Source organism: Hippichthys cyanospilos, chromosome 9, assembly GCF_059441005.1.
Source record: "Hippichthys cyanospilos isolate Australia breed blue-spotted pipefish chromosome 9, RoL_Hcya_1.0, whole genome shotgun sequence".
In the NCBI taxonomy this organism is placed as follows: domain Eukaryota; kingdom Metazoa; phylum Chordata; class Actinopteri; order Syngnathiformes; family Syngnathidae; genus Hippichthys; species Hippichthys cyanospilos.
This window is the reverse complement of record NC_142377.1, coordinates 13,885,290-13,897,397: the sequence shown is the minus strand read 5'-3', so window position 1 is coordinate 13,897,397 and position 12,108 is coordinate 13,885,290. Positions and strand designations below refer to the sequence as shown.

At 40.1% G+C, this 12,108-nt stretch overlaps 2 protein-coding genes and 1 long non-coding RNA gene across 5 annotated transcripts in view; 2 read left to right on the top strand and 1 right to left on the bottom strand.

Moving 5' to 3' along the window:
- Window positions 1-3,079, top strand: part of srgap2 (SLIT-ROBO Rho GTPase activating protein 2) — a 56,567-nt gene extending 53,488 nt beyond the window's left edge. For all 3 annotated transcript variants that reach the window (XM_088423335.1, XM_088423334.1, XM_088423336.1), the window contains exons 22-23: window positions 76-186; window positions 392-3,079. In XM_088423335.1, coding sequence (XP_088279461.1) covers window positions 76-186; window positions 392-952 — 672 coding nt within the window. In that variant the 3' untranslated portion in view covers window positions 953-3,079. The remainder of the gene's footprint in view (window positions 1-75; window positions 187-391) is intronic.
- Window positions 3,080-3,395: 316 nt separating this feature from the next.
- On the top strand, window positions 3,396-11,931 carry ikbke (inhibitor of nuclear factor kappa B kinase subunit epsilon). The gene is made up of 21 exons (XM_088422931.1): window positions 3,396-3,720; window positions 4,029-4,131; window positions 4,227-4,364; window positions 4,475-4,604; window positions 4,902-5,083; window positions 5,803-5,963; window positions 6,049-6,159; window positions 6,227-6,406; window positions 6,539-6,735; window positions 6,859-6,917; window positions 7,002-7,093; window positions 8,261-8,362; window positions 8,458-8,515; window positions 8,766-8,878; window positions 8,941-9,017; window positions 9,091-9,130; window positions 9,211-9,312; window positions 9,495-9,591; window positions 10,454-10,545; window positions 10,621-10,692; window positions 10,769-11,931. Exons 2-21 carry the CDS (start codon window positions 4,042-4,044, stop codon window positions 10,830-10,832), a joined length of 2,157 nt encoding a protein of 718 aa, XP_088279057.1. The 5' UTR covers window positions 3,396-3,720; window positions 4,029-4,041; the 3' UTR covers window positions 10,833-11,931.
- Window positions 6,171-9,355, bottom strand: LOC148419021 (uncharacterized). The gene is made up of 3 exons (XR_015866567.1): window positions 8,722-9,355; window positions 8,079-8,339; window positions 6,171-6,724 (listed from the first exon to the last, which is right to left on the bottom strand). It is a non-coding gene; the product is annotated as an uncharacterized LOC148419021 (long non-coding RNA).
- Window positions 11,932-12,108: the final 177 nt, after the last annotated feature.

Here is a 12,108-nt window from a genome sequence, read left to right as displayed (position 1 = left end):
TGTGGCTGAAGATTTTGAGATTGGACATTATTGAGACAATGACATGATTTTAATTCATCAATGATGAATGCATAGGTGGAAAGCCCTCAGCTACGTAAGTCAACTCCAGCAGGACGCTCCAAGAGCTTCAGCAACCATAGACCTCTGGAACCTGAGGTCGTAGCCCAAGTGGATCACAGCTCACAGGTACTGCTCATCCTCAGCGTTGACGTTAGGTGCAGATGGCTCTTTCTTTCTATTCTAACGCTTATTTAACATGTATTGAGTATGTTTTTAAAGGTACATAAAAAAATAATGATAAAATAAATTACAGAGTATTTACATTTTTACTGCTCAAAATTGGTGGAATAAGTTTAGTATGACTTTAATGTTTCTTTCCTCTTTATTGCAGGACATCGAGACAGCGATGAGTTGCGCTCTGAATGAGCTGAGGGAATTGGAGCGACAGAGCACCTCCAAACACACCCCTGATGTGGTCTTGGACACACTGGAGCAGCTGAAAGGAGTGAGCGGCGGCAGCGGCGGGGGAGGGGCGTCGGAACCCTCCAGCCCGCTCCATTCCCGCCTTTTGCGGGACAGCGAGGGGGGCTCCTCACACGCCCACCCGCTTCAACGCAGCGCCTCCTCAGCCAGCGACGTGCCCTCCTCCTTCAGGGCTACCAAAAGCCAGCCGAGGAGTCCGCTTCCTTCCGCCACGTCGCCCTCCCTGTCCTCGTCCTCTCTCTCCTCGTCGGTTCCTTCCTTCAGAGAGCTGCGTCCCCCGGCAACGAGGCCCAAACCAGTGGTGTTTCCGAAAAGCGGCGGAGGGACTGGCAGCCCAGCCATGGGTTCCCCAACATCCACCGTACCTCCTACACCTCCTCCTCCGCCACAGGGGCACACACATTCCCTCCCTCACGCACCTCCTCCGCCACCTTCATCCCAGTCAAATGACAAATCCTGTCCAGCTTAGCACCTCCTCACTCCCGGCCAAGTTCATATCTGACCCTCATGCTTAAACCAGCAGGTCTTGGAGCAGGTGTCGGAAGCACTTAGTTTGTTATACATACAGTACATACTTGCTAACCCAATACACTGTAGCATTCACACATCACAATCCATTCTAGATTGTCACAAGGTTGCACGGCAGGCAACTTTAAAATGATGCAGCATGGGGAGGATTTTCAAGTCTTTCCGACGTGCTGACCAATAGGCACCTGCAGCTTTCAGATGTTAGCTGTTTTTCGGGGGTGCCAAGCAAGAAAAAGCGCTGGTTTTTTTTCCTTGAATCACTTTTAAGACCCTGTAACGATCAAAAGGGAGGTCTTGATTCTAAGAAGAGACTGTGAAAAGTTTTAAGCGCTCTTGAAATGAAACACTGTCTTGCTGCTTCATACATGGAAGACTGGAGATAAACCTCTGTATTTAAAGACTGGGCCAAATATCAGCACGGGTGATTGAGAGCTTTATCTTTTAGTGTTTTTTTTTTTGTTTTTGTTTTTTTAAGCGGGGGCTTTGTTCCAATAAAATGTAGCTGAAAGTAATATTAAAACAGGGTTGGGAAATGCAAGAATTTTATCTGGCAAGAGTCACAGAAATTTGTATAAAAAGCATAAAAAATGTAACCTGTGATCATGTAATCATAGTTTTTTAATGAATTGAATATGGTTGACAGAGATTCCTCGGCCTAAAATAAAGCAATAAGACCAATGGGGCGCTGGTAGTTTAAGGCATTACAGTATGCTGCTTTTCTCCTGCAGCTTTTCTTTTATGTGTCCGGGACCACTGAAAGCCAGGTTGTTCTTCTTTTTTTTTGTTTTTTGTTTTTTTTTAATATTTGACTCTACATGCACATATCCTCCACAGATGTGTGTGTGGTGTTTTGTGGCAGCTAAACACCTTCAGGTTGCATGCTGTTGCCATTTGACAGCAGCTTACAATGACTAGAAGGCTGACAACAACCTTTTATGTATCTGCAAAACCAGCAAGAGGGTGACTGTCAAAAAAATAAAATAAAATAAAAAAGCTTGCTCCTATAATTATACTTCACACGTTGCAGTAAAAAGAGTTTAAATATTCTAATGGTGTTTATGTATGTTTATTAATCATTAGGGCAACTGGAAGCATGGTGCTGGGGGATTTTTTGAGAGTGTTTTGAGCACAACCAACCACCTCATCCAATTACTTCTTAAACACCCTTTTATTCTGACTTTTTCACTGTTACTGTTATATGGTCAAATGTGGAACTGTGTTGCCATCTGGTTGTGTGCATGTGTGTGCCGCCATGTGAGCATGCTTGGGTGGATGGGTGAATCCATTCCAAGAGGATGGCAAAGCTATGATAAGGCAAATATATGTTGCTGCTCATGTATTTTTAGTCACAGGATTTTGCAATAATGTCACAAAACCTTAGGTCAAACACAATTACAAAACACGTACAAAGGTGGCCAAAGAAGAACCAGTTTATTACAAAGAATAGCTCCCTTTAATTTTCAAATAAATTTCTCATTTTATGAGTGTGTAGATATGAAATCCTAAAATGGTTAAAACATTGTTCTGCATATCAGACACTGCATCGCGCTCCCCCATGCATTCAATTTACACGTGTACTTTTTTTTGTTTCTTTATCATAATTGTGTATTACTGAGTTTTTCTTGCTCTTACCTCATTGCAACGACTGGAGGGACTGTGACTGCGTGCTTATGTACACATATGGATGTGGGTGGTTGGTGCATTTGTCTGATCTCAAATCAATCATCATGCACCTGAACAAAGTTGGCTTTGTGTGTGGACTAATTGTGTGCGGGTGACTTATCAAATTTGTCAATTATGCATTTGTGTCCATTTGGAAACAGAACTAAAAAAAAGAGAGAGACTGTAATGTCAAATTTATTTATAGTCGTCTTTGTATTACTGGAGAATCCTGTGTCCAGATGTACTTTGTATATACAATGTTGTACATTACAGAGGTACACTCTTCTTTTTGGTACAATATTGTACAGTAATATCAATGGTGGTTTAATCAAATAGGCCTTATATAATTATATGTGTAGTTCTTGCTGTAGATCTTTTTTTTTTAATAAACATTGCTTGCTATGAATATTGACTTGTATCATCTTTGTGCCCAAACTCACATTAAAGTAGCCACAATTAATATGTTTTATATACAGTACACACAGTAGCGAATAGAAGCATCACACAAAAATGTAGATGGTATTGGAGAATAAGATTTACCTCAATGTTTGCTCGGAATAGTCTAGTTCGTGTCTTCAGAATACGTTTTTAATTTTCCCACAAGCTTGGAATAGTTTGGTTAAGAACTGCTCAAACGTTGAGGTATCCAATGACTACTATTCCCAGAAGCCACCTCGCCCAGCTCCAGTTCTTTTGTGCAAGCGTGCAGTATATTGTGTCAAGTGACCAATGCGAAAATAACAATTTTATCTCCCAAACTAAGTTAACTTTGTCCGGTTCAATCGAAAATCAACATTAATAAGGTTGTACATTTCGCTGATAACTACCTTTTCAACGTAATGTCACTTGATTTAAACAGTTCGTGTTAGCACGTAAGCTTCATTTCCGCAATCTAAACTGAATCACAACTGCGAGCAGACACTTCCTCCGCGGCTGAAAATGCTGAAATGTGGTTACCAACGTTGCTCTGAGATCAAAAAAGACAAAACGTTTTTGGCTTCATAAACGAAGGAAAGGATAGTCCACAGCCAAGTCGTTCAATCTCAGGTGTGGTTTATCTACCTACGGAAAGAATTTTGAAGTTCTTTTTGCGTCGTAAACTAACTAATCGGGCAACACGGAGGCTTTTAAATTACTTTTAGAAATGTTCTTGTTTACTTTTTATTTCATTGTTTCAGTGTTAATCTGATATGCTGGCTCCAAAAACACCTCCAAAGCTTATGTTTATACAATTGTATTGGTTGTAAGGAATACTGTCCTCATTTGTGTTTCACATTATCAGTCTGCTTCTTCTGTATGTCGCTGTAACAACGGTAAATTAAAATTGAGTCTTTTCTTGAATTGACTTTTCTTAGCTAAGTGCCAGAGATGACAGCAAGCACCCCCAGCTATTTGTGGTCCTTGCAGGATGTCCTGGGTCAAGGGGCTACTGCCTGCGTCTACAAGGCTCGAAATAAGGTAACCCCTCATTTTTCCCATTTGTTTGTTTTCCTCATTGTTTTCCAGCATCACACTGGTACACTCACTCAAAATGCTAACCTTTTGTTGCTTAGCGGACAGGGGAATTGGTAGCTGTCAAGGTGTTCAACTTGGCCAGTTACAACCGCACTCACGAGGTCCAGATGAGGGAGTTTGACATGTTGAGGAAGCTCAACCACAAGAACATTGTCAAGCTTTATGCCGTGGAAGAGGTAAGACTAACTGTTCAGTGTTCACAGGGACAAAACATAATGTGTAAACATGAGCATTTATTTCCTGGTTGAATATTGAATCTGCCTAACCCAGTCTTTGTCGTTTGTAGCTGCAGTCGAATCAGAAAGTTCTAGTCATGGAATTCTGCTCAGGGGGAAGTTTGCTCAACCTCCTCGAAGAGCCAGAAAATGCTTTTGGCCTCACTGAGACGGAATTTCTTACTGTATTGCAATGTGTTGGTAGGTTAAAGTTTGATAAATATGTTGTTAATTATACAGTGGACCATTAAAGGTCAAATCATATTTGCACCTGTGTGAACTTGTGAAGCAAAAGGTCAGTATTGTGTTGCGTGACTAAATCATAGCATAGGTGGAGATAAGATAGGATTTACCTCCAAAGTGCGTGTCACACAAGTAGCATTCCCGTGACGGAAACAAGAAGTAGCTCTCGGTTTAAAAAAAGTTAGCGACCCCTGACCTAAGATGCCTTTTAAGTGCATTTAAGATGAATATTTGCCTCATTTTGATCTATTTTAGTGCAGGGAATGAACCACCTACGAGAGAACGGCGTGGTGCACCGGGATATTAAGCCAGGCAACATAATGCGGCAGTCGAGCGAGGACGGCAAGTCTGTCTATAAGTTGACTGACTTTGGAGCGGCGAGAGAGTTGGAGGATGGCGAGAAGTTTATGTCCATCTATGGAACTGAGGAATATCTGGTAAGAAATTTATAACACAAATGATAATCCGCAAGTAAGTTTATATTATTTCGACTCATTTTACAATATTTTCCTTAAAATTGTACATTCATGTGGAGTTACTTTTTGTAGCTTCTGTAAAAACCCAAGCGTCCTTTGGTAATAATACATATTGTAAAACTTAACCTTGGAAAATAGAATTAAACAGAAGTTGTGTTTTGCCATTTAACACTTGGTGACGCATCAACACATGCTGTCACTGTACACTGATATTGTTAATGATAGCAGCCATTTTACATAATAGAAATAAAGAACCAGAAACAATGCAAAGTTATGTAAGTCGCTGCAATATGAAATCAGGAAGTCTGAATGACACGTGACAGCTTCAGAGACAGAAGGAGTTCGAGCAATATTTTTCTAGTCCAGCACAATTTAAATGGCGGCCTGCTGTGAATCCACAGTCAGTGAAAGCATGTTAGCAAGTTGCTTTGTGTGTCACATTTTAATCTTTAAATGACTTGAAACATTTGTGCCCTCTTGTGGTCAAAAAGATCAATACAGTATACCAGCTATAGCGGTCCCACGCGTTTGAACATGGCTGAAAAAAATGTGCTCATTTAAAAAAAATTGTGAAAAAAATATTTAAGTAATTCTGAAGTTGAAGCCTTATTTATTCATTTTTTTAAAGAATGTGTCCTTTATTAAGCTTTCGCAGTATATTCATGTGTATTTGTGTGTAGCACCCAGACATGTATGAGCGTGTTGTGCTCCGTGCTCATCACCAAAAGTCCTATGGAGTGAGCGTGGACCTGTGGAGCATAGGAGTGACATTTTATCACACTGCCACAGGGTCTCTCCCCTTCTTGCCATTTCGCGGACCCCGCAGGGACAAGCAGACCATGTAAGTCTGGAACTTTGCATTTGAAAAGTATTGTCAGTATATGCTGATCGAAGTTATCATCATTAACCCGTGTTTTATTCTTCAGGTTCAAAATCACCACAGAGAAACCAACAGGGGCCATTTCTGGAATACAGCGTGTCGAAAACGGACCAATAGAGTGGAGCTCATGTTTGCCCGACAGCTGCCAACTTTCGCAGTAATGTCACATTATGGTCATCGTGCATTTCTTGCTCACTCGTGTCCATTTTTCACTGTCTCCATAGGGGCCTCAAAATGCATCTGGTTCCTGTACTTGCCGGTATACTTGAGGCAGACCAGGAGAGATGTTGGGGCTTTGACCAGTTCTTCACAGCAACAACAGACATCCTGCAACGACAACCGGTGCACTTGTTTGCGCTCCAGCAGGCTATGGCGCACTGCGTCTACATTCATCATTATAACACGTAAGTCAGCACATTTTGGAAAGTGTGCTGAGAAACGCAAAGCAACTTAAATGACGGCTTAGTATCAGCAGACATTTTGTATTGCTTCTATTCTAGATCCACAACTGTTCTTTGTTTTGTCCGTCTGCCCAGGGTGTCTGCTTTCTTTGAAGAGGTGGCAATGCAGACTGGAATCGATGTCCAGCACCAACAGCTGCTCTACTTAGGCCATGATCTCCCACTAGAGGGCAGCATGAAAGTGGTCAATCTCCCTCACACGACAGTAGCAAGGCCTCTCATCCTGCTGAGTCACCAGCCAGAAGCAGACAGCAGCCTGCCCTTCAGGGAACGTGAGATGCACACATTTTAAAATATAGTACATCCTGTATAATTTCATATTACCTGCTGCATACATTGTGAGAAACACTGTACATGGCACAAATGACAGCACCATACATATGTTCCATCTGTAGCAGAGGCTCCGATCATCCCAGCCAAGTTTGATGTAATTGCCGACTACAACTTCACAAAGGTAGCACCACTGTAATTTATTCCGTTAAAAAAAAAAAAAAAAGGTTTAAAGTCATTACCGCTCCCTTTTTTAATGTCATGGAAGTTAATGGTTGGAGTGGTCCACCAATATCTGAGGATAGTTCAACTGCTGCACTCACACAGAGAACTGCTACTGGAAGGATATTACAGTTACATGTGAGTAACACGCCCGTTCTTTTTTTTTTTTTTTCCCACTTCACACCAGAACATTTTAGCACAGAATCCAAATGGCTGTCCTTTTGTAATGTTTTTGGTCATCTATTCAACCATGAACCAGAAAGCAGAATAACAAAGGGAGTGGCAAATGGAAAACACAAATATCCCATAACCCATCTTAGTTGTTCAACATTTTTTTAGAAAAAGAAAACAGGTAGTTATTTTTTTTAAGACAGACTTTTTTTAAATGGGCTCAATCACATTAGATTGTATTACTGTTGTGGGTATTCCCACATTTACTGAACTGCAGACTAGGGTAGCCTTAAAATATTACAATTGTTATATATTATAATATTTATTGATTATAATAAATATAGTTTTAATCTAGTCTAAGAACTTTTTTTCCTACTTCTACCAAGTTACATTCATTCTTTCCAGTCCAGTGAGGCGCACTCGTCTCGTCTGCATTCATCAATTCATTTTTTGAATCCGTAGTTTAAAACGGGGATACGTACACCCCTGGAGGTACACGAAGGCACTTAATCAGGCCACACAGGCCATTAATCTTTTCAAATTAAGAGCAAATTATATGGAAAATCAAGCAACTTATTGCAAAAATGTTATATTGACTCCTTTGCTAAACTTTGTATGCCTTAATTTTGTCAAGTTTTATACGCATGCACATCGTCATTTATGCTGAAATTTTCTGGCTGATGAGCCAGAAATAAAAAAGATGAGGTTATACTATTTACAGTATCTTCTAGTGTCGCTGAATAAAATATGCAGAGAGATACAACTACAAATGTACAATGGTTTAAAGTTTATTAAATCAGACATTGATGGCGCAGAATTGTTTCCCCCCCCTTTCAAAAATGTTTTGCCCTGATTAGGGAGTAATTTGCTGAGGGAAAAATATGAGGGGGGTATATCAACTCCTGCTTTAAATGTTGATGTTGAAAATGTTTAGCTTTTTTTTTTCTCTTACCTTCAACTAAATCTTTGCAGATGCCACAGCTTCTCTCCAGGCAGGGATTTTTAAGACAAAGAATCCATGAGGAAATAAATGTAAAAAGTTCATGTGAAAGGCCTCGCTTTCAAGCTTCCCACCTGATATCAAGCGCTTATAATACTTATAATTTAATTGTTAAAGTCACAACTGTATTTCAGGATGAGGTTGCGCTCGGAGTGCGGGGAAGCCATGCACAATATTGCACGGATCAGCATTCGACTCAAGTCCTGCCTCGGCCTGCAACACAGAATATTCGCTCAGTGAGTCTCCTTGCACACGTTCTCAGCAAAATAAATGGAATTTTAAAAATGCCCCCATCCTGATGTTTTCCTCCCACGTCTTTCCTATTCCAAAGAGATCGCCACGCGTCAGAAAACCTGGCTGCAGCTGATAAGAATGACAGGTTGCAGCAGGTAAACGATGCCAGGAGGCTTAATTGTAAGCACAGGAGCGGGACATTCTGTAGAGCTGAAATTGGGTCACTGGAAATATGGCTGGGGTACTAATGTATTTTCAATCTGCTTGAAATGGATACATTACTAAACACAACAAAACTCTCAATTCTTGCTTGGTGCTTTTGTCAGTAACATTACGGACCTCGAATGCTATCGATATTTACCGTAATTGAGGTGTCACTGTGCACTGCTGCTGTCATCCATGCAGGTCAGTGATCACCTGCCCGGTTACGTCTCAGGCATTCATGAGTTTCAGAAGCGCCTGGATCACTTGCAGATAGAACAGGCCAAGCTTGCTGAGACTCTGAACAGTGACAGAAGGTACAAAATCAGCAAGTCCACAATGCATAGTGCAATGACCTTTGACCTCACGTCTCCCCCAGCCGTCAGAAAATGCAAATGCTCCTTCAAAAGATTGTGGCGATTCATCAACTTTACCGTAAAGACAGAATCTCAGGAAGTGCGTGTGCATCTCTTTAACGACACATTCTGATTCTGTTGCCCTAGTTAACTTTGTTTTATTTTCTCCGCAGAATTGTTATATAATGATGAACAAATCCACAAGTTTGAAAAGTATGGCTCGCTCTTACTCTCCGAAGCTTTCTCCCTGCCTGGGAATTGTTATCCCATCACGTGCTTATCATCTTTGATAGAATCCACCTGTCCTCGCACATCAAGCGGGTTAAGTCTCTCACCAGAGATAACTGTGTGCCAAGATACAAGGATCTCTTGGACACCACTAGGACATGGAGCAGGTCAGAACACGTTTGTACCACAGAAACATAACCCTCAACATTGGTCCCGATTCACTTCACCTCAGACAGAACGTTTTTACTAAATAAACATTTTTCTTAAACAAGCAAGTCTCTGAATTCACTTTACAAAGGAATTCAGTAACCAGTACAGTTAATACAATATGCCCTTGCTGTATTTGCAGAACTTTACTAGAGATGCAGAACCATCTACAAGATTTCAGTTCCTTCTGCTCAGGCTTGTTGGCTGATCTTGAGATTACTGAGCAGCACCAAAACAAAGTGAGCTGGGGAATGTGGCCACAAGTCTCTCCCAATGAGAAATATTTTCCTTTGCATGAATTGGGTGTATTGTCATTGCGGACTTCTATTAGGGTCTCCCTGAAATAAAGCAAATCCAAATAATATATACTGTATCGGCAAAAGCTGGCAACATTTATTAAGTGTTTAAACACTGATAGATATTGAAAATCTCAATTAAATAAATGATGCCAGTCTGTGTGGTTACTTTTATTTTCCACTCAGGACTGCCACTTGCTGCTTATATTGATGGAGTATTTTAATGTTTGTGCAACTTGAACTCCAAATTCATCAGCGATAGACAGATTATGAGATCAGCCGATTTTTCTTTTTAAATTTATTTATTTTGCGTTTTAACGAATATTAACGTCAACCTTTTTTCATATAAATCTGATTTCTTATGTCAATTTAAAATTCTGTTAACTTCATGCATATATTAATTGACATTGAGCTTATAAGCAATTCTGCTGGCGTTGGAAAAGCAGCACTCTTAAATTAGTTTGAAAACAAAGAATTGAAATGTTAACATCCTCCTTTTTTAAATGAGTTTTTACTGTGGAAAACCTCAGCAAGCTATTGCATGTTTGAATTTTCATGTAACTTTGAGAAATGCTCATCACCCTGGGATCTTGCTGAACATTTTGTTAGGATTTCTGCACAAAGATATACAGTATGCTGACTAAACAAATATACAGTATATTTAAGCACAAATAAGTTTATTTAAAAATGTGAGTCTTGGCATTTTCACGTGTTTTTTTTTTTTTTTTTTCTAAATTCAATTGTCCCCATCTTGATGGGTTTTAGTTTTGTTTTTTTAAACAACATGCCATCTGTCCACCTCAAGACTCTGGATAGAATTTTGGTGACACTGCAGCCAAGCAGTGCTGGACAGCAGCAGGAAATAGCACTTGGGGACAAAGAACAAATGGTGTCCAGGTTCGTCTGTGTGTCTGTGGATGCAAATGCAAACGACCGACAGTTGGCATGCAAACACCTCTTTCTTTGTTCTAGGATGTACCACCTAAAGGAAGAAATGGAAATTCTTGTCCGGGAACTGCAGTGTAGCAACACCATTATTGAGAGGTTGGCGAAACGGCCTGTTGTTATTCATCATGTCACAAGGCTGAACGAACACTTTTGTTTGACTATTTTTCTGCAGTTTGGAAGCAGTGAACTCTGCGGCTGCTGTGAGGCCGAGCTTGGCTCGACCCGCCACACTGTGACAGGCGCCTCGTTTTAATTGCCTGGTGAACACTTGCTGGATGACTGCTGTGATGCTATCAAAGACGGCCTGCTGCAAGACGGAGCTGAAAACGGCAGATTGCAAACCAATTAAGAGATAAGAGTCGCAGTTGGGGACAAAACACCACTCGAGGATTTTGTGCATGCCCTTTGCCAACAAGCGCCAATCCAAACCTCATTATTGCATTTTATCAATCCATCAATATTATGTACCGTTTATTCCATTCTAGTTCATGGGAAGGAATTGCAACCTGAACTCTACAATGGGCATTGAGCAATCGCAATTCTTTTAGACATTTTACATACCATTATACCTCACCGGTGAGACTGAAGTCCTACATCTCAGTCGAATCTTACTAAGGTTACCTTCGTCACTCATGATGTTTTGTTTACTTCATGTACACACTTTGATTAGATCAGTCGAACCCCCCTCAATCACAGTTGGTTTCATTTAAAGTAAGTTTTGGGTTGTTTCCATGTAGCGAGTAGCGCTATTGTTTTAAAATTCTGCTCCCCCCTCCCAAAAAAAAACAAAAAAAAAAACAGAATACTGACTCAAACGGGGAATTCATTTTTTTAATGTCAGGCACACTTTTGGGTGCAATTATGTCTTGAGTCTATTTTAAAATTTGTATCATCTGGCTTTCATTCTTTTGTTGTGCAATAATGTTGTCTACAGTAATGCGAGAGGAGAAGTGAAAGTAAATGTTTTTAATGTTCACTCAAGATCTAAGTCTACAACATCTAAGTGAAGATGACTCACTATTTTCCTCAAATGTTAAGCTTAAAAAATGTTGAGGGTGTTTGTGGGCTTATTTTTTGCAGCTCTGAGTGCAAAATGTCACAGGTTTCACACATAAGTCTGTGCTTGTTATGTGAATATAATTTTGTGTAGTTCAAGTCTTTTCATATATGGAGAAAATTATGGAATGCCAACTCTATGCAGTTAATATACAGTCAGTACTCAGGATATGCTGGTTCGCTTCATTTGCTGATGTTTGTCTAGTGTATATTTTCTTATAAAGTGTACAAATTAAGTGTACATAAATTGATTAAACTCTTTCTTTATATATATTATAATCTTTTTTCCCCTTATGTGTTCAGACCTAGTACAGATGGAGAGAGAATTTGCGTTGACATTAAAGCAATATAATAATCAAGTTTAATAATGGATCATTATTATATTATGAACATCACGCTAACTTTTGCCGCTCTTCAGTCTTAATTTTTTTTGTAGTCATTTTACGGTTTGTGAGA

What these genes read in the sequence shown, in the direction of transcription:
- ikbke (XM_088422931.1), top strand. Translation starts at nt 4,042, where the DNA reads ATGACAGCAAGCACCCCCAGCTATTTGTGGTCCTTGCAGGATGTCCTG. An exon ending in AGCTTTATGCCGTGGAAGAG is followed by an intron (nt 4,365 to 4,474) that starts GTAAGACTAACT and finishes TGTCGTTTGTAG; the next exon opens with CTGCAGTCGAATCAGAAAGT. An exon ending in TACTGTATTGCAATGTGTTG is followed by an intron (nt 4,605 to 4,901) that starts GTAGGTTAAAGT and finishes GATCTATTTTAG; the next exon opens with TGCAGGGAATGAACCACCTA.